This window comes from Lonchura striata, chromosome 8 (assembly GCF_046129695.1).
Source record: "Lonchura striata isolate bLonStr1 chromosome 8, bLonStr1.mat, whole genome shotgun sequence".
In the NCBI taxonomy this organism is placed as follows: Eukaryota; Metazoa; Chordata; class Aves; order Passeriformes; family Estrildidae; genus Lonchura; species Lonchura striata.
The window spans coordinates 9202976-9228592 of NC_134610.1; the positions used below are offsets into that span (position 1 = coordinate 9202976).

The 25617-nt window shown below is 50.0% G+C and overlaps 1 protein-coding gene across 3 annotated transcripts; it reads left to right on the forward strand.

The window, feature by feature from the left end:
* The first annotated feature begins 611 nt into the window (after positions 1-611).
* STEAP3 (STEAP3 metalloreductase) lies at positions 612-24125 on the forward strand. Of its 3 annotated transcripts, none has more exons than XM_021548681.2 (5): positions 612-810; positions 14833-15316; positions 15770-16297; positions 17787-17951; positions 23704-24125. In XM_021548681.2, exons 2-5 carry the CDS (start codon positions 14834-14836, stop codon positions 23992-23994), a joined length of 1467 nt encoding a protein of 488 aa, XP_021404356.1. In that variant the 5' UTR covers positions 612-810; position 14833; the 3' UTR covers positions 23995-24125. The 3 variants fall into 3 exon arrangements, with proteins under 3 accessions (XP_021404356.1, XP_021404358.1, XP_021404357.1); XM_021548682.2 differs by lacking the exon at positions 612-810 and adding an exon at positions 3669-3707; XM_021548683.2 differs by lacking the exon at positions 17787-17951.
* The last annotated feature ends 1492 nt before the right edge of the window (positions 24126-25617 follow it).

The following is a 25617-nucleotide window of genomic DNA, read 5'->3' on the forward strand; positions in this document are numbered from 1 at the left end:
GGCTGAAGTGTGGGGCACGGCTGTGCAGTCACCCCCATTCAGCCACAGCTCACCTCAAAAGCCTAGTCACAAGAACAGGCGTTTCATTCTGGATCAGCAGCAGGAGAAATGCAACCCATGGTATGACTGGGGTGGCTACAGACCAGCCTCAGCCACCATTGCCCCCACGCAGCTCTCAGGTGGGAGAAGGGCTTTGGGGGTCCAGCCCATCCCTCCCTACTCTGGGAGGGACACAGCAGTGCTTTGTCATGCCTGAAAACTGCACCCAGGCTGCTTCTCTCTGCCTGCTCCCTCCTGGCAGTCCCATGAGGATTCAGCCAGAGCCTCAGGTGTCAGCATCACTCCCAGTCCTTCTGGGTAACCCCAGAGAGGTCGAGTGACAGCATGAGTTCCCACTTCTTCACCTGACAAAGACATTGTGTGCCCAGCTCTGACTTCACACAGCTTCCCACATCCCACCTTTGCAGTCCCCAGATCATTCCCCTACACGAGCTTTCTGTTTCACAACCGTGCCAAACTAACTTGCTGGCAATAATTAACCATGTTATCTCCACACTCCACCTCTGTTGTACATGTACACTGCACATGTTCCAGCCTCTCAGCTCCTTTCTGAGCTTGGTATTTTCGGCAGCCCCAGGCCATGTGCCAGTCCAGAGCAGACAGAACCCTGTTGTGCTGATAACCCAATTTCCCAGCCCAAACGGTACCACCGGGCCCCAGAAAAGCAGATTCCAGCCCAAACCACAGCTTTGGGACAGCCAGAGGAGGAGCTACGTGTACTGACTGCCAAATAGGATTGGTTTTCCAGTGGTAAGTTTGCCATTTACTGCCCCTGGATTTCAGGGGGAAGTTGAGCCATTCCCTGGTTATGACATTGTGAGTGGCAGGTGAGGCGGTGTCCCCAAACTCTGCTTTTGTCACAGCATCTGCTCAGGTGCAGCCACTGCTGCCCAGCACTTCTGCATCCCCAGTGGTCCCCGGGGTACAGCAGCCCTCGGGCTGGCACGAGATGAACCCAAGGGAGCTGGCGAGGGAGAAGGGGCACAGGGAGGCTCAGGGACCACTGCCTTCGTGTCTCACTGCAGCAAACCCGGGCATGCCCTGGGTCACCCCCCCTTATTGACTGGGTGTGGGGCAGGAGCTGAGCTGGCCTGGTGCACCCCTCCACACTGTCACCTTAGATGGCTCCAGCCCCCCCAAAACAATGTGGGGGGTGAGGACTCCCCATGGCTCCCTGGCTGGGCAGCCAGGAGCTGTCAGGGTTCATCTGCTCACCAGTGCCATGCTGTGCCAGCACACGGGCACTGGAGGAGCCTGGCAGCCCCAGCCCTCAGCAGATCCAAGGGAACTCCCTGTCCCCATGGAGGGGAAGGACAAGGAGGACGGGGTGCAGCTGGCACCATGGCTAAGGGGACAGCAGGACACAGCCAGCTGGGCACAGGGACACAGACGGTGCTGCCAGAGAGCTGCAGCTCTGACCAGCAAGTGATGGGCCAGGAAAAGAGGCTTGCTGAGAGAAGAACAGTCCAGATGACAGAGAAAAGTCCTTGCCCCAGATCAGCAAGGAAAAAGGGGAAAAGAACCCCAGAAATACACCCAGAAACACTGGCCAAGCTCAGCACAATGCTGGCACATTGGTTCTCTCTGGGTAGAAGATAAATTAAGCCAACTTGCAAGTCCACATCAGATCTCTCATCAGAAACATGGTTCCCAAGGGAATCTTTTGAGCAACCAATAAAGCCAGTCAAGGTCTGGGAGGTGGGGAGGCCTTAGCTGCCTACTGAAAAAATGGAGCTGCAGGACTCAAACTGTCCAGCAAGCAGGACAGGGCTAGCCACAAGTTTGAGAAGAGGAAAACAGGTATAAAATTGGTATTCATTCTTCTCTGTGACATAAAGGTGGGAAAGCAGAGGGTGTTTTGGTGAAAAGTTTGCTAATTTACAAAAAAGGAAGTGCAATCTAAAAAAGGAGAAATAGATTTCAATGCTTCCAGAGGGCTGGTCATTACCCACAGAACTGGATAGTGACTTACCCCACACCGCCCTGGCAGCAGCCTTGCCCCATGCAGGAAAACAGGATCAGGGAGAGACCCACACAATGCAGAGACCTGAAAGAGCAAAGAAAAATTTGTAAGATGAATTGCAATGACCAAGGCAAACATGGCAATGACTATGGATTCTATAAATACATTTAAAGGCAAAATTTGTGCTTCACATAATGTGGGAGAGCAAGTGACAAGATGCAGCAGTTGCAGGAGAGTTCAATGATTTCTGTCCTTCACTCTCCACAAAGAGCTGGTTGTGGCATATAAATTATCACCATGATAGGCATGAGGAGCCAGGGGCCACTACAGGCAAGAAGGGGCTAAAGAGTAATCTCATTCTTCCAGATGCATTTAGTTACAGATGGCCTTTGCAGAGGGGTGATGAAATACAGCTATTCCAATGATCCTCCTTCTCCTAACCATGTCAATAGATTTTCACACCTCTCCAGTATTGTCCAATAGCCAGGGAACTCACAGCATCTCAAAGTTTGCAGCTTGAGCATCCCAAGCCTCTGGAGCTCTCTCTTATCCAGTGTCCAGCCACTGGGAGTCACCAATGGGAATTTTCCCCAGCAATCCCCACATCTTTTCTGAAGCTTCTCCATATCTGCAGGTTTCTGTATCTCCCATGGATGTGAGAGGTGGAGAGTACCCTTGCAAGCTGGGCCTGTTTGCAGGCAGCACAGAGACTGGAGATGGGGGATATCTGCACAGGACAGCAATGAGAATGGACCGAGATAATTAAAATCACAGCCTGCCCGGGAGAGAGGAAAAAAATGGTGTTTGTTTCATCCCAGGAAAACACATCCCATGTGCAAGGAGGACACAGAGGAGATAGCAGTTGGCAAAAGATTAGGAAAACCCTCCTGACTGCAGGGGCCGTGAAGCATTTCAGGCTGGGTTCAGAGGGGCTGCACATCCCTCTGCCCGGGCTGCAAACACACACTGCAGCCGCCTCCCCACGGCTGGGGGCGATGAGACAATCCCTTCAGGTCCCTTCCCTCCGTGCTCCTCTCCTGAGTGAGTGAGCAAACCAAAGCTCCAGAGGGATTTGTTTCAAGCCCCTGTGCTTTTTCCTGGAGACTCTCCCTTTGGTGCCAGCTCCCGGCAGCTTTGGGAGTTTGCTGCCTCCGGTCCAGCGGAGCGGGGCCGTGTGGCAGTGTCGGGTGTTTGCAGCAGGACAACTCTTGGGGTGAAGAACCATTATCTGCTCCACGCCTCCGGCACAGCTTTTCAGAACAAGTGCGCGGCCCCTGATAGCAGGGACAGAGGCGCAACAAGCCGCACCCGCCCATTAAAATGAGCCACGCTCCGAAATGCGTTTACAAATAGGGAATTAAGGTCTGCCTTCGCCTGCTGTCTGTAATGGACACCGCGGCCCGGCTGCCCGGCAGCGATGCCCTCCTGCCCGCGTGTGTTTAACCCGGGCACGGCAGTGGCGCCCGGGCAGCGCTGCGGGCACGGGGCTGGGGGTCCCTCTCCCTGAGCCGGGCGGTCCCGGGCCGGGCGCTGAGCCGCGCCGTGCCGGGCCAGGCTGTGCCGAGCCGAGCGGTGCCGGCGGGCCCGGCGGGCACACGGGCAGGAGGGCGGAGCCCGGGCCTGATATCACGGCTCGGCTCCGCGCTCCCGGACGGCGCCGCTCGCCCTCCGCCGCCGCGCAGAGGTGAGGAGCGCGGGGGGACGGGCGCGGCGGGGCTCGGGCACCGCCAGCACGGCGAGGAGCCGCAGCGGGGCTCGAACCGCCCGCAGCGGTGCAGGGCGGGGGAGGCTCGGCTCGGCTCGGCTCGGCTCGGCTCGGCTCGGCTCGGCTCGGCTCGGCTCGGCTCGGCTCGGCGCCGCCGGGGCTGCCCTGTGAGCGGGGGCTCCGTGCGCTGGGTGCCGGGCCCCCGTTCCGCGCTGCCCGGCCCGGGGTCCCCGCGGCGGGGCTGCGGAGCGGCTGCTCCCTGCCCGCGGCCCGCTCCGCCCCTGGGCTCGGACAGCGGTCCCGGGGCGCGTTCGGACGCCTCGGTGCGAGGGTTGGTGTCGGGGCTGGGGCCGCGTCCCGCGCGGAGATTCTGCGGGGGCCGGAGTGTCTCGGTCCGGGCGGTCGCCGGGCAGAGCTCGGTGGGATGCTCGTCCCCGGCAGGTCCGCCGGGATGCGGTGCGGGCTGCCCGCGGGAAGCGCTTCCCTTCACGTGGCTGCTGGACACATCCCTGCGGGTGCGGGAAAATCCCTGGCACCAACCGGGCACAAAGCCCCCGGAACGGGTCGGGTTCCGTTTTCCGAGTGATGCAACGGGGACGGACGGACGGACGGACGGATGGGTGGATGGGTGGATGGATGGGTGGATGGATGCACGTTCGCGCTGTGCTCCTCAGGGAGCAGCTCTTGGCGCTTAGGTTTCACTTTGCATTCTCCGCTCGCTAAATGCTTTGAGGAGATGAGTGGATTTTTACAGCCACAGAGAAATCAGCACAGAGATATAAAAAAACTTGGGGAAAATCTTGGCCAGGGCCCAGGATCCCTCAGGGGCGAGCAGGGAGCAGCTGTGGGGTTTCTGAATCGACACAGGGACTTGTATAAGCTACAAAGGCTGGATGGTTTTTGAGGTGGACTTCAGTATTTGATCCATGTAAGAGTTACAAGGGATGAAAGCTGTGAAGGAATTGTAGAGGTGACTCTATGGTAGGAGCACCCCACAGGTGATGGAAGCTGGGGTGGGACTGTCCAGGTGTGACATCTGTCCGTGGACACCAGGGAGCTTGGGGGAGTGTTTGTGTTCGTAATGGCTGAGCTGGGCAGAGGGGTATAGAGAACCCCAGATCATTTCACTCAGAGTAGTCTAAATAAAACTAACACATAGAGAATTGCCTGCTGTGGCAAGAAACAAAAACTGAGAGACAGCTGGAGAGGAAGGCTGTCGCCAACAGCATCATAGTCCTGTGAGCTGAGGAGATGCAGGACTAATAAGATTTCAATACTGCATCAAGCTTTTGTTTCCTTCTAAAATCACATTTGCTATGAAACAAATGTACAGTAATGTAAGATGCCACAGTCACTGCACATACTTGATTTCCTCTGTGATTGTAAAGGAGAAAATGTTGATGACTCAGCAAGTCTGTTTAACAAAACCACATCAAACCCCAGGAAAACATGCTCTTTGACAGTGTAATAATTCTTTTGTTGCTTATTTTGCTCTTTATTTTTGTTTTGGGGCTGTTTTGCTTTTAATTGTTAAGAACTATGCTTTGAATATGACCTTGTAACATCACACCCATAAATAGAAGCAGGTTTAGATTCAGGGGAAACACATTTTTTCCGATGATGGAAGAAGTAGGCCAGCCATGCCAGCTCTTTTGAGGTGGGAAAGGCAGTGGCAGCTGTGATAAGAAATGTCACACACCAGGAATTAAAATGCACCAATTTGTTATCTATAAGTTTACCATCACTGATTAGAGTTAGCTTTTTGTCAGCATCATAATGGAAGAAAATTATATTTTCAAATTTGAATTTATTGCTTCTTCATAGGAGGTCTCCTGTGCAGACCTACAGTGGATTAAGCAGCTTCCCATCTTCATCTAAGTGAGCTGTCACTTAACTGAAAGTAAAGTTTCTGAAAGTATGTCAGTAATGTGGGAGCTTCCAACACATTTCCAAAGGCCTTTACATACTCTGGGGCCTAAACATTTTGAAATGTCTCCTGGGGTTTAAGGCACTGAGACAGGAATTCCTCCCATCCTTTTTCCAGGTTCTCAGATTTTCAGTGAGTCTCTCTAAAGCCTTGTTTGTGGCAACACATGCATTTTCTTTAGTATGAATACAACGCTGTAGTCTTTGGAAAAAAATGTCCTAAGAGCTCCCCACGGGATGTAGGCTGGGTCTGTAGATAACACGTCCACCACTGAAGGAGCCCAATACCAACTCCTGATCATGTGCAAGCACTATTAGAGCTACAGAGTGGTTTGGGTTAGAAGGGACCTTAAAGATCATCTCATTCCAGCTTCCACCATGGTCAGGGGCCCCTTCCACTAGACCATGTCACTCTAAACCTGGTCCAACCTGATCCTGAGCACTTCCAGGGATAGGTCATCCGCAACTTCTCTGGGAAATCTGTGCCAGTGCCTCACCACCCTCAAAGTGAAGAATTTCTTCTTTATATCTGACATAAACCTGTCCTCCGTCACTGTAAAGACATTCCCCATTGTCCTACCACTATAGCCCTTGTAAAAAATCCCTCTCCAGCTCACTGCAGGTACTGGAAGTGCTCTAAGGTCTTCTTGGTGTCTTCTGTTCTCCAGGCTGAGCAACTGCAACTCTCTCAGCCTGTCTTAATAGGAGAGGGGCTCCAGCCTTCTGAGCATCTCTGTGACCCTTATTTGGACTCACTCCACAGGTCCACATCCTTCTTATGTTGGGGTTAGGTACAGAACCTGTGTCAGAGCAGCTTGGCACCATGGTGAAATCCGTGGTGTTTGTACTCATGTAGCACACATGGGTCTTGCTAAGGATTGGGGTTGTTCACACTGCATGTATTTGTCTCTCTGGGCTGGCCTGCAAGACCCCTGCCAGTGCAGGGGAAAGAGAGCTGGATCTGCTGTGCAGTGTGCTGGACTGAAGGCAGATGTTGTGAGAGGAAGGGGAAAGCAGGGCAGTGAGCTGACTTCCATCAAAGAGCATCTCTCTCTTATCCATCTGGGTCTCCAAAGATAACTACCTGGTCAGCCAGTTGTGTTTGCCTCTTTCCCAGGAGCTGCTGGGAAAATCAGAAGAGGCAGTACATGGCCCTACTTTGGTTGCCTTTCCTGTTTTCACGCCTTTTCAAGGCTGGCTCAGAGCTACCTCTGTACTGTGTACCAGATCTGTGCTCCATGGAGGGGGTAAAACAGATCAGTGGGAGATGGGCTGGCCTTCTGCCACAGGCTGTGTCTTCCTTCCACCCCACACTGCCTCCCAGGCCATCTTCTCCCCGTGTGGTCCTGTGCATCTTTTGAGTGACGGGGTGAAGCAAAATCAGAAAGGCAGGAGAGTGCTGATCTTGGAGACCCTTCTAACAGGCACTGTGGCACGGAAATGGCCAAAACAAATATTTCTGTGCATGCTCAGCGTAATTCCTCCATGCCTTTCCTGGAAAGGCACAAAGAGATTTTAAAGAGAGAGCTGGAGCCTGCCAGCTCCCTGTGGTGACTGCTGAAGTCAGGTCCTGACTAACCTCCATAGGCCCGGAGAAGGGTGGAAACCCCAACTCATTTTAGGCAGGAACACCTCCACCCATCATGTCTGGCTGCAGGGAATTACTAGATCTACCTGAGAAGCTTCCACCTTTGGGTTGTTTTCTTGCTTTTCTCGCACTTGGGAGGGGAAGGCTTAGAAATGAGTGAGTCACTGACTTGTTAACTTGACAAGACCAGCAAGAGAATGAAGACCTCAAATGAAAGCAAGAGAAGCCATACAAGAGCAGAGGAAGTTCTTCAGACAAGGACGTTGCTGCAGAGAAGTGGCACTGCAAATGGAGGCTAATTTGGGGGAGAAAAGTTTGAAGAGATCTATGGCAGAACCTGTTGATAACTGCTTTAAGATACATCATTTTGATAAAAACAGGCCAAAGGTTTGTTTTCCAGTTGTTTATCATAGATAGGTATTCCTGCTCAGTTTTCCTGCTCTGTATTAAAATGGAGGCTTTATCCTTGGAGAGAGAAACTGTCCCTGCAAAGTGATCACAAGTGGGTGTAATTCTGTAGGAGAACTGTAGCCAAAATGTCTGAGCTTGTGTGGGAAAAAGTGGTTATTTTGTCCTTGTGTGAAATTCTGGTAGCCCTTTCTCCTCTACTTTCCCCTGTTCTGAGAGCTGTTTATGGATTTTGGTCCTGGTGAAGAACATCTTGTGGTCAGGGACATGGACATGCCTTAGGCTTCACTGCTGGCTTTCAAAAACAACATTATATTTTTTTTTTCAGTGTATAAACCAGAGGGTATATGGAGTTGGGAGGGTCAGTGCCTGTCAGCCCATGTTTTCATTAGTGTGGGATGGAGTAGGGAAGCAGATACTGGATTTGTAGGTGACACTGAACTAGGAGGGACTGGAAACGTTTTAGAGAAGAGACTAAGGATTGAAGATTGTGACAAGCTGAAGAGCTGGTTTAGAAAAACAGGGCACATGTTCTGTCCAGTGTGGTAGGACTGACTGACCGGCTGGACACCAGGTGAGCGACCAGCCAGGCAGTGGTCACAGGGAGCCAGAGGACAGGGACACTGTGCCCCATGAGTTAACAGGGGCACAGTTGTGCAAAAGCAAACAGTCTTCTTGGGATGAAGAAAGAAAAGCTGTGCACTGGGGAAACAGCATCTCTGCTCCAGGTGGTGCCTTTTAGGGGCTCAGTTGGAAAATGCAGTTCTGGGCATCCTCCAAGAAAAATGAGAGCAAGGAACAGAGGCTGAGTTGTTGGACATTCGGTAAATAAACAGCTCTGATGAAAGCGTTTGGTTTCACTTGTGCAGGAAAAACCAAAGGGAGATAGGAAACCTCTTCTCCAAATACAGAACGTGTGTGTCTGCAGAGGAGAAGGCAAATCATTTGCCATGTCCTTTGGGGGTAAAAGAGGAAGGGATAAGGTTAACTGGATTGAGAGATAAAGAGGAGAGAAAGCAGGGCTCTGCAGGAGCTTATGGAAGTGGTTTCAGCAGATAAATACCTGATAATGCGGTAATCAGATAAAGAGCTGCCCTGGGGCAGGAGGAGGGATGAGGATATTTGAATGCAAGGTGCATCGGGGTGGAGAACAATTGCAGGGGGACTTGTGGAACTCCTGGAGCCCACAGTGGTGTGGGGTCACAGCAGTGCCTGGAGCCCAGGGGAGTTCCTGGAGCCCAGGGCAGCCTCTGGAGCCCAGGTCAGCCCCTGGAGCCCAGGGCAGCTCCTGGAGCCCCCAGGTCAGCCCCTGGAGCCCAGGGCAGCTCCTGGAGCCCAGGGCAGCCCCTGGAGCCCAGGGCAGCCTCTGGAGCCCAGGGCAGCCCCTGGAGCCCAGGGCAGTCCCTGGAGCCCAGGGGAGTTCCTGGAGCCCATGTCAGCCCCTGGAGCCCAGGGCAGGCCTGTCCCCGCTCTCGCACTGCCACGCTCAGCACGCCGCGATGCCGGCTCGGGGCAGGAGCAGCTGCCCTGATGCTGGTCCCTGTCCCACCTCCCCACCCCAGCAGCAGGAACATGGGGTGCACAGCCCCCCATCCCTGTGCCGTGTGCCCGAGGGTGAACGGGCTGAAGGACAGCAGTGGGGACAGCCCAGCTCCCAGTATTTCCTCATTCTCATGTCCTGGCTGGCAGCCCAGCTGGGTTTGCAATGTGCCTTTTCTGGAAGGGTGATTTGCATCCTTTGCCAGTTCCTGGTTTGCACCGTTTGGGAGATAACTCTGCTTTGGAAGGAGAAAGAAGAAAAAGGGACAAGCAAAAAGGCAGCAGGCTTGGTTTCCCTGACTCTTTCTCTTGCCAGGGAAGTAATTTCCAGTCAGCCTGGGCAGGACTGCAAGCTCTCCAGAAATGTGCACCAGAGCTGAGATTAAAGCAGCTTTGGATAAGCTCTTCTATTACTTAAATCTGTTCCAGTTCCAACAGGTTCAGGTTCATGCTGCTTGCTGTGCTCCTGGGTGGGATGCTGTGTATGTGGGAAAGAGACTTAAACATTTGATTTTCCCTGGAAATAAAATGGTGTTAGCAAAAAGAGAAAAGTATTTCTGCTTGCAGCCAGACCTGAGTGGAATGCTTCAGGTGCTGAATGCTCCTCTGCAGCTGTGGCTTTTGGAGGGTTAACACAGCAAGAGATGCTCTGCAAACAGAGGCTGGAGGGCTTTGGCTTCACGGCTCAAAGGTCTCTCCATGCAGACTGGAAATCCCTGGGGGCAGAGATCACCCCTGTCCCTGGAGTGTGTGTGTTTGTGGGACCAAGCTGGTGCCAGCCATGGCTGGCAGGGCCCAAAGACCTTCCAGTGCAGAAATCATGACACTCCTCTGCAGTGACCTGACCAAAGGCTCTGCTGCATCCTTTAATTCCTCATGAGCCTTGCTGGTCTTTCAACCCATGTGCTCGTTAAGGAATGTGTATAATAATCATGTGCTTTATCTCGAGTAGCACCCTAGCAGAAGCTGAAGCACAGAGCAGGCTCTTTGATGACCTGCACGGGTTGAATCCACAGCTTATGGACACTCAGTTGTGGTCAGTCTAAACAAACACTGACTTTGAGGGAAGACACAAGTGGTGGTGCAGACTGAGTATGTGAAGCTGAGCTCAAAGATGAGTTTCAGTGCAAACAGGAACTAGTTTGGTTTCACTGGACAGGTGATTTGTTGGAGCTCTCTATGAGCTGCCATATTCTTCAGCACAGTCTGATATGTTTAAAACACTGCCTTTTATTAGAGTTATGGTAAAACTAACTTGTCTTTTATCTGATAAATCTAAATACCAGGGCATTGAAATGAATCTTGATTTTTTTTTGTCCAGAACTGAAGCAAAGCCTTGCCACCACAGGTCCATCCTTCTTCAGGGTGTACAAACACCTCTGGACTGCAAATTATAGTAACAGCTAGGCTATCCTCCTGCACCAGAGGATGTGAAAGGGGCCCCAAGAGATGGTCTCATCGTTAAAGACGTGGTGAAAGATATCTGGGTCATCCCAGACAAACTTGCTGGAGTCCCATCATTGTTAGTATCTCCTTCCCCTGTGTCTGTTGAAAGAGGATAACAAGTGTGCCTGTTCCCCAGTAGCTGTGGGGGATGATCTGCTCAGCAGATTGACTCTGCTGTGAGCCCAGGGACACCTGAGTGGGCTCCTGCAGCCCAGCTCCACCTAGAACGGCTGTCCTGCTGCAAAACTTGAGTGAAGTCTCTCAGTGTGGGCAGACAGGCAGAAAAACCTTGTTTGCCTGGCACTGAGCCTAAGCTAACAGCCTCTGCCAAGCCTCAGGTGCAAAATATGTAGAATTATCCCTGTTTTCCTTCTGTGAGAGCCCCTCCCTCCTTCTGCCTGAGCAACAGAGATTTAACTGCTTTGTTTCATGCAGCTGCTGTCTGTCTGATCCCACTCCTTGGGGCAGAAGTTGCCTTCTGGACAGTTTTTGTAGAGTGCCCAGCAGAGAGCTCCCCATCTTGCCCACTGCACATCACAGCTATTGCCCTGCAATTAGCAGCAGTAGTGGCAATGCAGTCACTGAACTGCACACAGGAACAAGTGTGCTACAGTGGGCACAGCAGCGATGTAAGGGTGTCATAGCAGCTGAGCTGAAGGGCAGCTGTACATTGCATTCAGTATTTTAGTTAGGGAACTGCTGCTCAGTTAGAATTGGAGCTTGTTTATTCCCACTGGGCTGTGCTTTACTGTGCTTTAAATCATCTGGTAGCTTCCCTGGTAAGAAACTGATCTCCTTGAATTGCACGTGCTAGAACTCAGCAGGGATGCAGTTTGCTTGACAGGAAAGATCAATAAATGGGGTTTAGCTAAGTCTGGAGATGCTAGGGATGTCTAAGCACCATGATATTCACTCATGACCCCCTCTGCAGCATCCTGGCCATGGTGCTTTGCACCGACTCTGGCTGGGCTGACCTTGTTGTGGTGAATTAGCTTTGGGAGGGAGAGTTTCAAGCAGGTGACATTGTCCGTAGTGCAGAAGAAGCAGCGTGGGCACGGTAAGTCAGGAGTGGTGGCGAGGGGGGGTCTGTGTGCTCCCCAGAGATACAGAAGTGAAGAAAAGCTGTTGCCTAATCAGACAGTCCATTGCCAGGCACCTGCTAGGCAGAGACCACAGCGTTTGTCTCAGTGAAATGTGTTTGTGGTGAAAGAGGCATGTTCCCCTCCTTTCTCAGGAAGATTTTGGTGCATGGCAATGACAGCAATGCAGCCCTGGCAGCAGCCAGTGCCAGGGACCCTCCCACCATGGGCTGGCAGCAGGGATGAGTCCTGCTCCAAAGCCCCACCAGTCAGAGCATGACTGAAATAATCACACCAAAATTCACAGAAAATATTTTGAGTCTTCTTACTTGGTAAATCTCCTGCTGACTTCAAAGGCTGTTTAATTCTGTCAGCCCTTTTAATCAAAATAACTGGAGACAGCAAAGATGTTTATCTCGAAACATTACCGACATCTCTTTACATGTTCAGTGGCAGCTGCAGGACAGAGGAAACACACTACAAAAAAATTGCTTGCAGCAACATTTACATCCCAGTGGGACCACAGAGAGAATTTTTAAGGTGCCTTAAATCGATTATGGGTTACAATCACTTTGTCACCCCAAATGCTGATTTCTGCCCCCATGGCTGAGAGCCAGAGATGTGTTTCTTTATTTTGGGGCAATATTTTTTGTGCACAGGTGGTGGAAAGGTGGGGGGTGGGTATGGGAGGGCAGGTTAATTATTCTGAACAATAGTGTTGTCCCTAGAACAAATAGTTCTGGACATGAGTAAATTTAGGTGAAGCAAGAAGGTTTCTAAAAAGTAAAGCAGTGAGTGTGTGATAAAGCTTCTGATAAGAAGGGACCAGGAAAGAAGCCCCAACATCTTTGCAGACAGAGATCTGGAAGTCATCCCTCTCGCTTTTTCCCTGTGTCCCCTTTCTATGTTTATCCCCCCCCGCCTTTTTTTTTTTTTTTTTTTTTTTTCCAGTGGGATAAGCAGAACTGCAGTGTGCTGTTTGATCTGTGTATTTATACAGTGGACATGTGTTTTTAAGGAGAAGTCACCATGCACTTCTTTGGCACTTAGTTTTCCCCTGCTAGCACTTCTTCCCTGAGCACGTTTTCATCTCTGGGACAAGGTGGTGATGGAGAGAGGCAGGGAGAGCAGACAGACCTCTGCCATAGAAACAGTATTGTCACTGAAACCATGATGGGTTTGTACCCAGGACAGTGAATTACAGTTTCAAAGACCATCTGCTGAAGGTGTTTTGCAGGTTTTTAGTGAGCAGCAGGATTGAGATCCTGGCTGCAGTGTGAGAGATCTCCTCCAGTAACTTGGCTGTGCTTGGTATTTGTCTGACAGGGACCTCCAAGTTGGTCTTTTTATAGTAATGTGACCCTTTGATCATTTTACTGAGTGGTTTTAACAAATTTACAGCTCTTTGAAGTGTATATATGGTACAGGCAGTTTATGCCCACAGGCAGCTCTTGCCATGTTTCTCTAGCATCTATAGAGAATTTTGGTGCTCAGGCACTTTGAATGGGGAGATCCTTTTGCAGATTCTTCACAAGAAAGATTGACTGTCCTAAATTATTTTGAGTAGATATTAGGAAGAAAATATTTAATATACAAGTGGTGAGGCATGGGAACAGATTGCAAAGAGATCCTTTGGATGCCCCATCCCTGGAGGTGTTCAGGACCAGCTTGGATGGGGCTTTGAGCAGCCTGGTCGAGTAGAAGGTGTCCCTGCCCATAGCAAGGGGTTGGAAGTAGATGATCTTCAAGTCCCTTCCAACCTGAACCATTCTGTGATTCTGTGATCACTACACACAAGTTCCATCTTGTCAATATTCCCTCCCTTTCCCAGATCACTTGTGAGCATTTTGAACAGCATAAATCCTCCGGGAAATCCCTTGGCAACCTATTCCCATTAGGAAAATAATTTATTTCTTCTCACCCTTTGTTTCCCATTGGTAACTGTTCATGCAGAAGTGCCTTTCCCCTTTGCACCAGTCCCAGAAAAGCCTTGGGTGAAGGACATTTCCAAAAGCCCATGCAAAACACACCTGTGTCAGGAACTAGGTCACCAATCCAAATGGTCACCTTCACTTTGAAAGAACTTGACCAGGTATGAGGTGAGACTGCACTCCACCAAAGGCAATTTGTTTCCATCCCCAGTATATCACAAGTTTGTTAATTACAGTTTTTATTATAATCTCTATCACTGTGCCAATACAAAACCCAAATGTCCTGGTGTGCAAGTTCCATGGGCTGCCTCCTGAGCCCTCTTAAAATCTCTGACCCTTTTCTTTAGGGTAAATGTGCTGTTCCTTAAGTTGGGAGGAAGATTTGAGCCACTGACACAGCCCATGAGCAGTCTGGCAGCTCCCTGCCCAAGTTTCTTCTGACCTCCAGGTTCAGCTGTTGTGCTGCCTGTGAATTCATTGATCTGCTTAAAACCTCTCCATGCCCTCAATATCTAATCTATTACAGGGCAAAATTCATTAATGTTTGTAAAGCTCATCAAGATATTTCATGAGCAAATCTCATCATGTTTTAATATATTTTTTAAATGTCACGAGTAAGTTCTCATTACTCACTAAAGAGCTGAAGCAAACAGTGCTTGTCAGACCCAAATATTGGGTCAGGCAAGGGCTGCAACTCTCTTCATTTACCACTTTTAGGACACTTTCATTTCAATTTGACTTTCTGCCTTGATTCTGCTCTGGCAAATCAGAAGCACCCCTCCAGCTTTTCCAAATGTAGTCTCAGGGATGTTCATGGACCCCTTCTTTAGGAGATGTCTGGTAGCTCCATGGGAATCTCCAAGTTTCTGGTCCTGACTGCTGTTAGTGTTGCCTGGCTTTGCAGTGTGAGACAAAGGATGGATGAGTGCATCCAGCAGTTGTTGGATCACACAACCCTGGGAAAGTTCCATAAAAGCCTTCACCTTCCAACCCAGAACGGTGTTTTGTGCCCCTCCAGTGGTGCCTGTACATTACTGCACATTTCCTGGAGGGTTTGGCAAACAGGTCCTGGGCCACTGGGACCAAATCCACGTTCGATTGGCCTAAGCGGCATTTTTCCCCACGACCTCAGATGCAGTCTCGGTCTCTGCGAGTGAATTTGCATTTCTCCTTGTTTTTCCCGCCAGGATGTCCAGAGGAGACATGGCCAAACCTCTGCTGGGCCATGGGAGCAGGGAGGGTGACTGCAGCCCGCCGCCGCCGGCCGGCCGCACCGTGGGCGTGCTGGGCAGCGGGGACTTCGCGCGCTCCTTGGCCGTGCGCCTGGTGAGCTCCGGCTTCAGGGTGGTGGTCGGCAGCCGCAACCCGAAGCGGAAGGCCAGCCTGTTCCCTGCTGCAGCAGAGGTCACCTTCCAGGCCGAGGCCGTGAAGAAGGCGGATGTCATCTTCGTGGCGATTTTCAGGGAACACTACTCCACCCTCTGTGACCTGGCTGATGTGCTGGTGGGCAAGATCCTGGTGGATGTCAGCAACAACACGGAGATCAACCATCACAAAGAATCCAACGCGGAGTACTTGGCCTCCCTGTTCCCAGCCTGCACCGTGGTGAAGGCTTTTAATGTGGTTTCTGCCTGGACGCTGCAGTCGGGTGCCAGGGATGGAAATAAGCAGGTATTGTTTTCTTCCAGCAAGGGCTAAATCCCAGCTCTTTCAGCAGCTGAGGTCTGGCAGCATCAACAAATGGCCTTAGGCTCCAGGAGAAGGAGTCCTGAGTGCTGGCTGTGGCATCCAGAGACCACCCCTTAGCTTGTGCATTTCTTTGTCCAGAAATGAAGTACCTTCAGTCAATTCACACTCTGTAGTCCTTGGAGCATCTGCCTAAGTGAAAAGTATTATTCACTTGTCTGTTTATCTAAACAGAGCCAGTGAAACAAACTGGCAGTGCATGCATGAAAGGAAACCTGTCCAGGAGAGAGGTCTTTGGCAGCCATGTCAAAAAGCCTGCCAGGAATTGTGGTGCTGAGTGGATTACATAGGCTCCCTGTGACATGGAATCCCTCCCGATGCACTCAATCCCAGCAGCCTGATTTCTTTGCCCTATGTGTGTATTTCTGTTTGTTTCAGGTTCTGATCTGCTCAAATAACCAAGAAGCCAAGCGCACCATAGCAGAAATTGCTCAAATCATGGGATTCACCCCTGTGGACATGGGCTGCATGTCGTCAGCCTGCGAGATCGAGAACATTCCCCTGCGCCTCTTGCCAGCCTGGAAAATCCCCATCTTTTTGGCTCTGGGGCTTTTTCTTTGCTTCTTCACCTACAACCTGATCCGGCAGGTCATCCACCCTTACATCAGGGAGCAGAAGAACAAGCTGTACAAGATCCCCATCGAGGTGGTCAACACCACGCTGCCGTGCGTGTCCTACGTCATGCTGTCTCTCGTCTACCTGCCCGGGGTGCTGGCAGCCTGCTCCCAGCTCTACTACGGCACCAAGTACCGGCGCTTCCCAGACTGGCTGGACCAGTGGCTCCAGCACCGAAAGCAGATTGGTCTCCTCAGCTTCTTCTGCGCAGCCCTGCACGCCGTGTACAGCCTGTGCCTGCCCATGCGCCGCTCCCACCGGTACCTGTTGATCGAGACGGCCGTCAAGCAGGTAACGGGGCTGCTCCTCAGGTCAGGAATCTTCTCAGCTCCTGCAGGTCTGGGGTGGTGGGCCTAATGTCTTGGTTTGTTCATTCATTTTCCAAAGCAGGTGTGGGACAGTGGGAAAAAGCTCTCTAGGAGCACTTCCTGACAGGTGAGCGCTCATCTGTCTGTGCTGAGGAGCTGCCATCTCCCTGGATACACAGCTCCCTCTGCGCTGACAGCCAGGGCTAGGAGCAACCCTCCTGTGCCACTGCTCCCCAGAAACACTGACAGGCCTTTGAAGCCAACCTTGCCTGGCACTGGTGTGCCTGAGACTAGGTCAGGCAGGAAAAAATGATAGGCGAGGGGAAATCCAGTGGTACTAGGAGCTTGGGACATCCCTGTTTGTTGACACTGATGTTCATAATTGTGCCTTCTGAAGTAACTAAGTCATAACCCAGAGAAGGTTGTGTGTCCTCATCACCCTGTGCCTGCAGGAGTTTAACAAAATGGTGGTGAAGAACCAGTTATATAAGAACAAGGAAATGGAAAAGGACTTTATTGCGTTATGGACACGCTCAGCAGTGTTTGTGCAGTGTGAGATTGCTGCCTTCAGGCAGTTCAGCCAGCTCTGTAGTACCATGTGAGGATGGGATTTGCTCTTTCCTGCCCCTGGCTCCTCACTGCTCCACACTGCTCCCTCTTGGGATGGCACAATCCTCCTGCAGCTGAGGAGGGAATGTGCTCAAGGGATTACCCCACAGCCCCTCTGCCTTCTGTGCTGGGGCATTTGACTGAGTGATTCCAAGTATTTGTCCCAGAAAGGAGGGAAGGGGCTGTGGGGGCAGAGGGGAGCAGGATGGCTGGTTTTGACAGCAGTGCCTGTTCAGAGCTCCATCAAACACCATTCCCAGCCTCTCAGCTCCAGCCTTGAGCAGGTTCTTCTCAAGTGCCACAGTTGCACATTAATCTCAAGCAAGCATCCTGTGTTCATTTCCCCTCTACCTCCTGTTTTATAGCAACATCTTTGTTTAGTAAATTAAACCCATTTAATGGGCTAAAGAGGACAGTTCTAAATGTTCCTCTTTGCCATGCAGTATAAAACCCATCTTCCCTTCCATTAGCATGAACAATTTCCCCCCCTAAATGCACTTAAAACAAAGGTTATTAGGAGACTACTGCATATTCAAGCATCTGTATTTGTTTTCATGGCTTGAAACTGAGTTCTCATTGTAATTATCTGTCCAAATGTGACTTTGGGGCTTGCTGCTGTGGTTATAGGCATGGGAACTGAGAGCAGTTCTTCCCAGCAGGCTTCATATCAGGTCTAGCTATGGCCAAATGGCTCTGGGATAAGAGAAAGCATTTCCACATCTCCCAAACAGGCAAACAGTGCTGGAGGTGTGAATAGGACCCAGTGCTCATCCAGGAAACCTGCTTCCAAAACCAAAACAGATCAAACTCAGTTCCTCTGTCCCTAAGCGCCCCATTTTAACAAACCTTCATTGTCATGCCAGGCTGTGGAGAAGAAGATGACAATCTGGGTAGAGGAGGAAGTCTGGAGGATGGAGATTTATATCTCTGTTGGAATAATTGCCCTGGGCTTGCTGTCGTTACTTGCCATCACTTCACTTCCATCCATCGCAAACTCTCTCAACTGGAGGGAATTCAGTTTCATTCAGGTAAAGTTGATATTTGCTGATGCCAGAGAGTGATTCTGCAGAATGAGAGTCAGGCCCTCACAGAGAGCAGGGGCTGACCTGCTTTCCCAGCACATCCTGCTCTGGCAGGGCAGCTGTGCATTGGTGTCAGCAGCAAAACCTCCCCGTGCACCCCGGAGCCACAGACCCCTCGTGCAGGAGGTGAGACCCAGAGGCAGAGAGGGGCAGAGTGGTGTGTCCTGGGGCTGTGCTGCTCTCACACAGCACTTGTCCTGTCTAAGGAAGGTGCTTTTCTCAGGAGAAGGGAAAATGCAAGGTGTCATGGGCATCCACATGTGGATCAGCAGTGGAGCTGCTGTGGAGGGCAGGCAGGGATCTTGCTGTGGACACAGCTGGCTACAGGACACAGATCTCCCTTGCTGTTCAGGGAGAGTGAGCTGCTGAAAATGAGAGAGCCTGAGAGGACAGTGCAGGGGAAAGACAGGTTTGGCAGAGCTTGCATGCACCCAAGTGTTCAATAGACAAGTTCAAAAAGGCTTAGAGTGGTCTGTAAACTGCCAGAGCTCACACAGCTCAGAGAACTGGGTATGACTTCAATGAAAAGGCTACCTGATTCTAAAAAGTGCAGAAAACTTTAGTTTTTCCCGACTGGTTTAGGAGCCTTCCTCCCACTTGCAGTGATGGCCAAGCTCTCAAGGGCCAAATTCCCTTGGTGACCTGAGTCTGCCTCCTGGGATTTTCACAGACACTATATTCAGTGGCTACAACTTTTTCAGGGATGCATTTGGAGCCAGGCTTAGGGCTAATTAACAGAGATACCAGAGAATGAACCTTTCAAGTATCCCCTGTGCATTAAAGTGGATTTTGAGGCCAGATTCCACTCACTGTGTCACAGTCATACCCCACAGCCCTAAAACCCCTTGTTACTTGTGCCTCCTACACCAGGGCTGCTTAGCATGCACCAGGCTGTGTAACCCCTGTGACACCCAATGTGTGTGAGCCCCCCCCAGGACCCCATTCCCCTGCAGCTCCCCTCTGGAGCCTCCCTTTGCACCAGGCTGGCACACACATAACCCTTCCAAAGGGAGGGCAGGGCTCAGGGATGCAGAGGTGAATATTTGTCATCCAGCCTCTGTTAAGCTCTGCTGAAGCTCTTCAGTGGTATATAAATAATTCAATGTTCATTAGAGCAGGAGTTTAAAGTCTGCTCCCCTGCTTCTCCCACGAGTGCCCCGATCACCAAACGAGCAACCCAGTTTGTCTTCTTTCCCCTCTTGCTGTGGGCTAGCCAGTAATTATTTACACTGAGTAGAAGAGCTGCACCAGGAGAGCTTGACCCCAAGAGATCATCCCTCAAGGAGAAGGAGACTAGCTTTAAACCTCTGTTTCAGACTGGACAATGGGAGCATATTAATTCTCACCTCCATGTCTCAGGGGAGGGCTGCAGCTGCTGGGACACTGGATAAATCAGTCCTGACTTGCACATCTCACAACAGGAATCCCAAACGAAGGGAAGTATCTCCTTGCAGCCTGGAAGGAGGCTTTGAAACCCCCTGCATTTCCCTTTGGCTCCCCAGGCAGCCTGGCAGCTGTCCTGGAGGGTGCTGGCGTTGTGTCATGTAACACAAACATTGCTGTGGCAGCTCGTGCGTGTAACGCGACTGTCCCATCTCCCTGTGGGACCTTCCCGAGCCTTTCTAAGGGATATCAGCACTGGGACCAGACAAATTCGTGATGGTCAGTTCCAAAATAGCTCTTGGCTGCCCCACATGGGAACTGGCTGGCTTAGTTCATGGAAAAATACTCGCACCTATTTCTGTCTGCACGGAATAAAGCGTGACAGTGTGACACGAGCTCCCAGCTGATCACACGCAGGAGGGGCACAGCTGGTACTGTGCCTCTCTGTGGAAATACCATGTAAAAGGAGCAGAGTACAGATCTCCTGCCATGTTAGCTTCCATATTACTTTTTTTAATGAGGGATCTTTTAAATTACTTACTTCTCAATAAGTCAGTGGTGCCTTTCTTGAGGAAATTAAAAGTAGCTACAGCTACTGCTTCCAGGCTCCTGAGGTTATATTCACATAGCTCAGAGTGAGCCTCCCTGAATTAATGCACAGTGGCACAGTGTAAATACAAGGGGTGAAACATGAGGCTGCTTTCTCAAATATTTGGGATTTCTAGCACTTCTACAGCATAAAAGAGGTGAAATGCAGAGTGCAGATGCCCCAGCCAGATGCCTTCCAGAAAATGCAGCAATTTGTTCCCATCTCAGTTGAACTGCACAGTGTTTGAGAGATGCTGTACCAAAAGCCACACGTGAGGCAAATTCAGGAGTCACTTTAGTCCCCTCCTTACCCAGAGCTTCCCAAGTCTGACATTTTCCAGCAGCCAGTATGTACACCTGTATTAGTGCCATATACTGCCACAGCATTAAAATACACATCTGTTGCCTGACAGGTCGAAAATCCCATTTGTATTGTTGCCAAAGTTACAGGAAAAAAGGTTAATTTTCACAGTAGCTCCTGTACATACTCAAATTTCAATTAAATGTAGTTAAACTGGATACACAGTTCCCCTGTGTGTGTAGTTTTAACATAAAATGTACAGGATTGAAACACTGGCTAACAGGAATGATTTGTATGTAATTCTTCTTATAGGAGACATTTTTAACGTTCCCCAGTGATTTACAAATCAACTCTAATTGCCTGAGAAGTTAAAATGTGTATGATTGCCTTTACCTTCCTATCCTGTGAAGCCCTCCTGGAATTTGAAGGTTGAATTGACCTGGTTTCTTTCACAGTTCATGTAGCGTAAGATGTAAAGAATCTGTAATCAGACCTTTCCTAACCCTCCTGCCGAGGCAGTGCGAGGGGCCAGAGCTGCTTCCATTGAGCTTTAATTTCGTAGTACTGATGGCTGCACAAGTCAGAAACTTAGCTGGGTCAGGAAGGGGCTCTTTGCTTTCAGTTCTGCCCAAGCATTTCTAAATGAGCCACATGAGTCTGGATCACCTTTGCTGGTGCATTACAGGGAGCCTGCAGGCACCGAGGAAATGGGAGAAGTAGAAGAGTTAATGCAGAATAGAAAATACATGCAAAGCCTGCATCAGGAAGATACTGTCTTCCTACAGCACCTTTTAGAGAGCTGTAACACCCTCCAGGGCTGCTGGCCCCACACTCCTCATGTTGTGACAGTACAAAAAAAGCCTCTGCCACTTTTAAAACAAAACCCAGAAAGATTTCATAGCCAGAAACTGCATGGAGAGGATCACTGAGAGCAGAAGAGTGGAATCAAGGCTAGCATTGGGCAATCCAGCCCCTAGGGGTGCTCTGCAGGCTCTGCATTGTGCTACACTGAGTGTATACTGAGGTGCAAACACTGAGCCAAGCTGCAATCAGCAGAACTTTTGGGTTCTGTGCACATACAGGCTGCCTCTATCCAGCTGTCTGGTGGATGCAGCCATGCAGCCAGCATCAGCATTGGGAGCCCCCTCTGCTCACCCCAGCCAGCTCCTCCTTTGTGCTAAAAGAGGATCAGCCCATTGCTGCTGCCAGAGGAGCTGCCAGCCCTGTCTCCAGCCACCAGCAGCTTAGCCATGTGTTTGTTGCCATGTGTTTCTTGCCAGTGAGGCCTTCTGTTTCATCCCCACTGTCCACACACAAAGGTGGGTCAGTCACGGAGTGCCTGTGATGGTTTCTCACCTTTTGTCCTATTAATTTCCTCTCCCCCAGTACCAGCAGCTCTTTAAAGAGAAACTGTGGAGGCACAGGGTGATTATCTCCAGCTCTGACATCTCTGCCATGCTGGGGCTGACTGAATGCACCCCCTGCCCAGGGCAGAAAGCATTTGCTCTTTGATTCACCCCTGCCCTGCTTTGCCAGATCAGTCCTAACCTGGCACTTCAAACCTTTTGCCACCCCGGGGTTTTTTTGCCTGTTGGAAAGAATCTTAACCTATAAATGATGGATGATCTGTGGGTCAGGTCCTGCTGTTAGGTTCAACTGTGACCACAGCATATTTAAGCAAATTCCTCCTTAATTTTCCAAATGCAACTAGTCTTGACCCTGTTGGGTTTGCTGCTTGATACCACTTTGGTTTAGGACATGGACACGGCTTCTGGTAAGAAGGACATGAAAGAAAGGATGAGTGTGGGCCTGCACACAGGACTAAGGTTCAGCTCCCAGCTCTGTTCCCACTTCCTGGCATGACCTTGAGTAATAATGCTCAGCTGTACACAGAGAAGAGTTCTTCCCTGCCTTGGCAGGACTCAGTGACACCCACATGACAGCCTGATAGATACTGTAAAAGGGAAGTACCTAGATTTGGTAGCATATTTATAGCTCTCCTTCCCTCCCTTGCCCAGTCCCCTCAGCTGCTTAAAAGATTAGAAGTTTAGAGGAGTCTTGGTCTGGTTTTGTGGTCATAACGTGGTACATTTTTAAAAGTTGTCTGGGTTTTTTAATTGTTTCTCAGCAATCAAAAATAGAAGGGGAATCTGTGAATTGAGTAGTTCTTTGGATGAAACTGGTTTTTTAAAAGGTCCTTCCTCCAGTCTTGCCCTGCTTGGTTATTTCCCTGCCATGTCCTCTTTCCTGGACATGTCTTCAGGAAAACTGTTTCTTGCTGATCTCTGCACCAAGACAGATATTTTGGCTTTTAAAGGCTTTCTTCCCTAAGTTAGGGACTAACTAAAATTAGCAAAATTTTCCTTGTCTAGGCATCTTGAAACTTGGTTGTTATTTCAGGCTTAGACCAAGCATTCAAAGTAGGGTAGCAGAGCAAGATGCTACACCTGCATTTTTCTGTGAAAATACAGCAGCAGAGGCCTGCACAAAGGGAGACACGGCGAGTGCCCAGTGCTGCTGAGTGCCAGCAGGCTGTGGGAGCTGGCAAGCTCAGGAGCCACCACCTCTGATGCTGGCAGGAAGCCCTCAGTGAGGGAGAGAGTTTAAAACCTATCTTTGAGAGCAACCCTCAGAGGGAGCTGGAAGTACTCAGGAGGAGATGTTGTCTCTGTGGGTGCTTGGGAGCATGATCTCAGCTGAAAATGGGGGACGTTCTTGCCTGTAGAACAGGGACTGCATTCTTGTTTCCTCCCAGAGTGGATAAAGGGCTCTTCACACAGCCTTTGAACCAACACAGATCTCTGAGACAGGAGGAAACCCTTGAGGGCTGTTGCTCACCTCAGAACAGAGCACTTCTGCCAGCACAATCTCCTTTTCCAGTGGATGACACCACTCACCTGAAGATGACACCTGAAGATGTCTTTGCTCTGTGTGGAGCTGTGGCTTCACCCCCTTCCAGCAGTGCCAGCTGTGGTCCAGAGCCACATCACTGATGCTCCATCCTGCTGGCCAGAAGCCCCAGCCAGCCAGGGAGTGGCAGGGCAGAGGTGGCAGCAGAGCTGGTGGCAGCAGAGCTGGTGGCAGCTGCAGCTCGGGAGGAGCCCTTGGGAGCTGCCTGTGCTCCCCTGCCCAGCAGGTGCTGCTTCACAGGATACAGGAGCCCTCCTCTCTGCTGAGTTGGCAGCACCTTCTGGGAAATTCCTGCTGAGCTTCTAATGTCACACTTAACCTCTGATTAGACAAAGAAAAGCACAGTCTGGCACACTCCCCAGGAAAGGTTTCCAGCCATGTTTTATGGTGTCAAGGAAATGCAGAAATACCCATTGCTTCTTCTATGTCATGTACACTTAGAAAATGTCAAAAACACAGGAAGGCTGCCAGGCACAAGGTACTCTGCTAACTGGTGTGTGTTTCTTTTCCCTTTAGTCCTCCCTAGGATTTATTGCCTTGGTGATCAGCACTCTGCACACGCTCACCTACGGCTGGTCGAGGGCCTTCGATGAGAACCAGTACAAATTCTACCTGCCCCCAACCTACACCCTCACCCTGCTCGTGCCATGCACTGTGATCATAGCCAAAGTCATCTTCAGTTTGCCCTGCATCCAGCACAGACTTCTGCGAATCAGGAGGGGCTGGGAGAAGGGCAGATACGTCAAATTTGTTCTGCCCAGTGCAACGGGGGAATTCTCAAGTGGGGAGACCTCCAGTAATGTCTAACAGCCCCAGCTTTGAGGGTTTCGAAGCACTATCAACATTTCTATAAAGTTGTTTCTTTTTCTTAAATATATGTATGTTTTGGTATAATGGTGTTGTGGGAAAAAAAAATAAAATTTGGTGACTTCAGAAAATGGATGACCATCAAACTAGGTTAGACAGTAGTAGTTAAATTATATTGCTGATTTGCTAAGACAATTATTGCCTTAAAAATGACTCTGAGAGCCGAGCTAGCAGCACTAATATACATGGGGAACTGATGGACTCTGTTAGTCAGATCAGTCACCTGAGGTGCTGGCTGGCAGCTCCCCAAGCCAGTATTTCTCAGTTGCTTTCCTAGCTGCTCTCATAAATTTCAATGCCTTTATTTTTTAATACGAGGTTGCATGGATTTTCTGAGGTTTATGACAGCAAAGATACCCTGCCTCTTGAGTGTATGGATCAATCAAGGCAGTGAGGTTTAGAAAGATCAATTGCCTCTGGTTTTGTTCTCCTCAATGAACTCTGTGGACAAGTCAAAACAGCTATATTCATGTTACTGTGACAGCAGATTTTACTAAAATCATCAAATCTGACAGCAGTATCCCTGCTGTATCCCTGTTCTCTCACTGGTCCTGGAAGCAGTGCCTGATGCATGTTTATAAGCTGAGGAAATAAAGCACCTTTTCCAGGAGTATAAAAGCATTTGAAAGAGAGACATCCCCAATACCAGACGTCTGGTGTGCACTGCTGGCTCTGAGATGACAGCTACTGCTGCATGTTCTCTGTTACACTGAGCCAAAGTTTCAAGCAGCATTTGATTGAAATAGAGCGAGGATAATTATTGGAAAGGCCTGCTGCTTCACAAAATTACATGGAGCAAACCAAGGCCTGCCAGCTGGCCTTACATCAAATAATAGGGTGAAGCTTTTAGGAATGGCTGTCACCTGAACATTCCCATTTAAGCAAACAAAACAGCAGCTCTAAACCCACTGGTTTCACCAGCAATAATAAGATCTTTGAACAGTCCTGCAAAGGGAACATCAAGTCTTGACCACAACATGAAAACATGTACATTTTGGGCACAGTCCTTCATTGCCTTACACCTTAAAAAGTCCCTTGCTAGATCACAAGGTAAGTATGAAATGCTCTTCTGACTTCACACCCACCATGGACAAGGCACAGGGCAAAGAAGATTTCTGTTCTAATTTTATGTTTCACCTGTTGATCTCTATGAAATTCTTACTCTTAATCAGAATAATTCTTTAGGTTTTGGACATCCAAATCACCAAACAATGAATGGACTAAATGAATTCACTAAAGCTCATTTAAAAGCAAGCCGATGGAATGACACAAGAAGACTACCTCAGTAAGGTCAGGTACAAGGACATGCCTGGAATAGCCTCATTTTCCTACAGTTAAGGAGAAAACTCTCAGTGTTCAGTATTGCTTTGAGAAACAAGAGCTGTCAGCACCAAATGAGGTACACCTTGTGGGACAAGGAAGTACTTGTTACTGGGCTAGTTCATATAAAGGGCAGGGGGAATTATCAGCTTTGGGGCACATAAACCCTTCTACAAGCCAGCATTGCTCCCATAACCTGGAAGAGTTCTACACAGACAAGAGACTCATAAAAATTCCCTGGTT

What these genes read in the sequence shown, in the direction of transcription:
- STEAP3 (XM_021548681.2), top strand. Translation starts at nt 14,834, where the DNA reads ATGTCCAGAGGAGACATGGCCAAACCTCTGCTGGGCCATGGGAGCAGG. An exon ending in TCGAGACGGCCGTCAAGCAG is followed by an intron (nt 16,298 to 17,786) that starts GTAACGGGGCTG and finishes TTGTCATGCCAG; the next exon opens with GCTGTGGAGAAGAAGATGAC. An exon ending in GGGAATTCAGTTTCATTCAG is followed by an intron (nt 17,952 to 23,703) that starts GTAAAGTTGATA and finishes TTTTCCCTTTAG; the next exon opens with TCCTCCCTAGGATTTATTGC.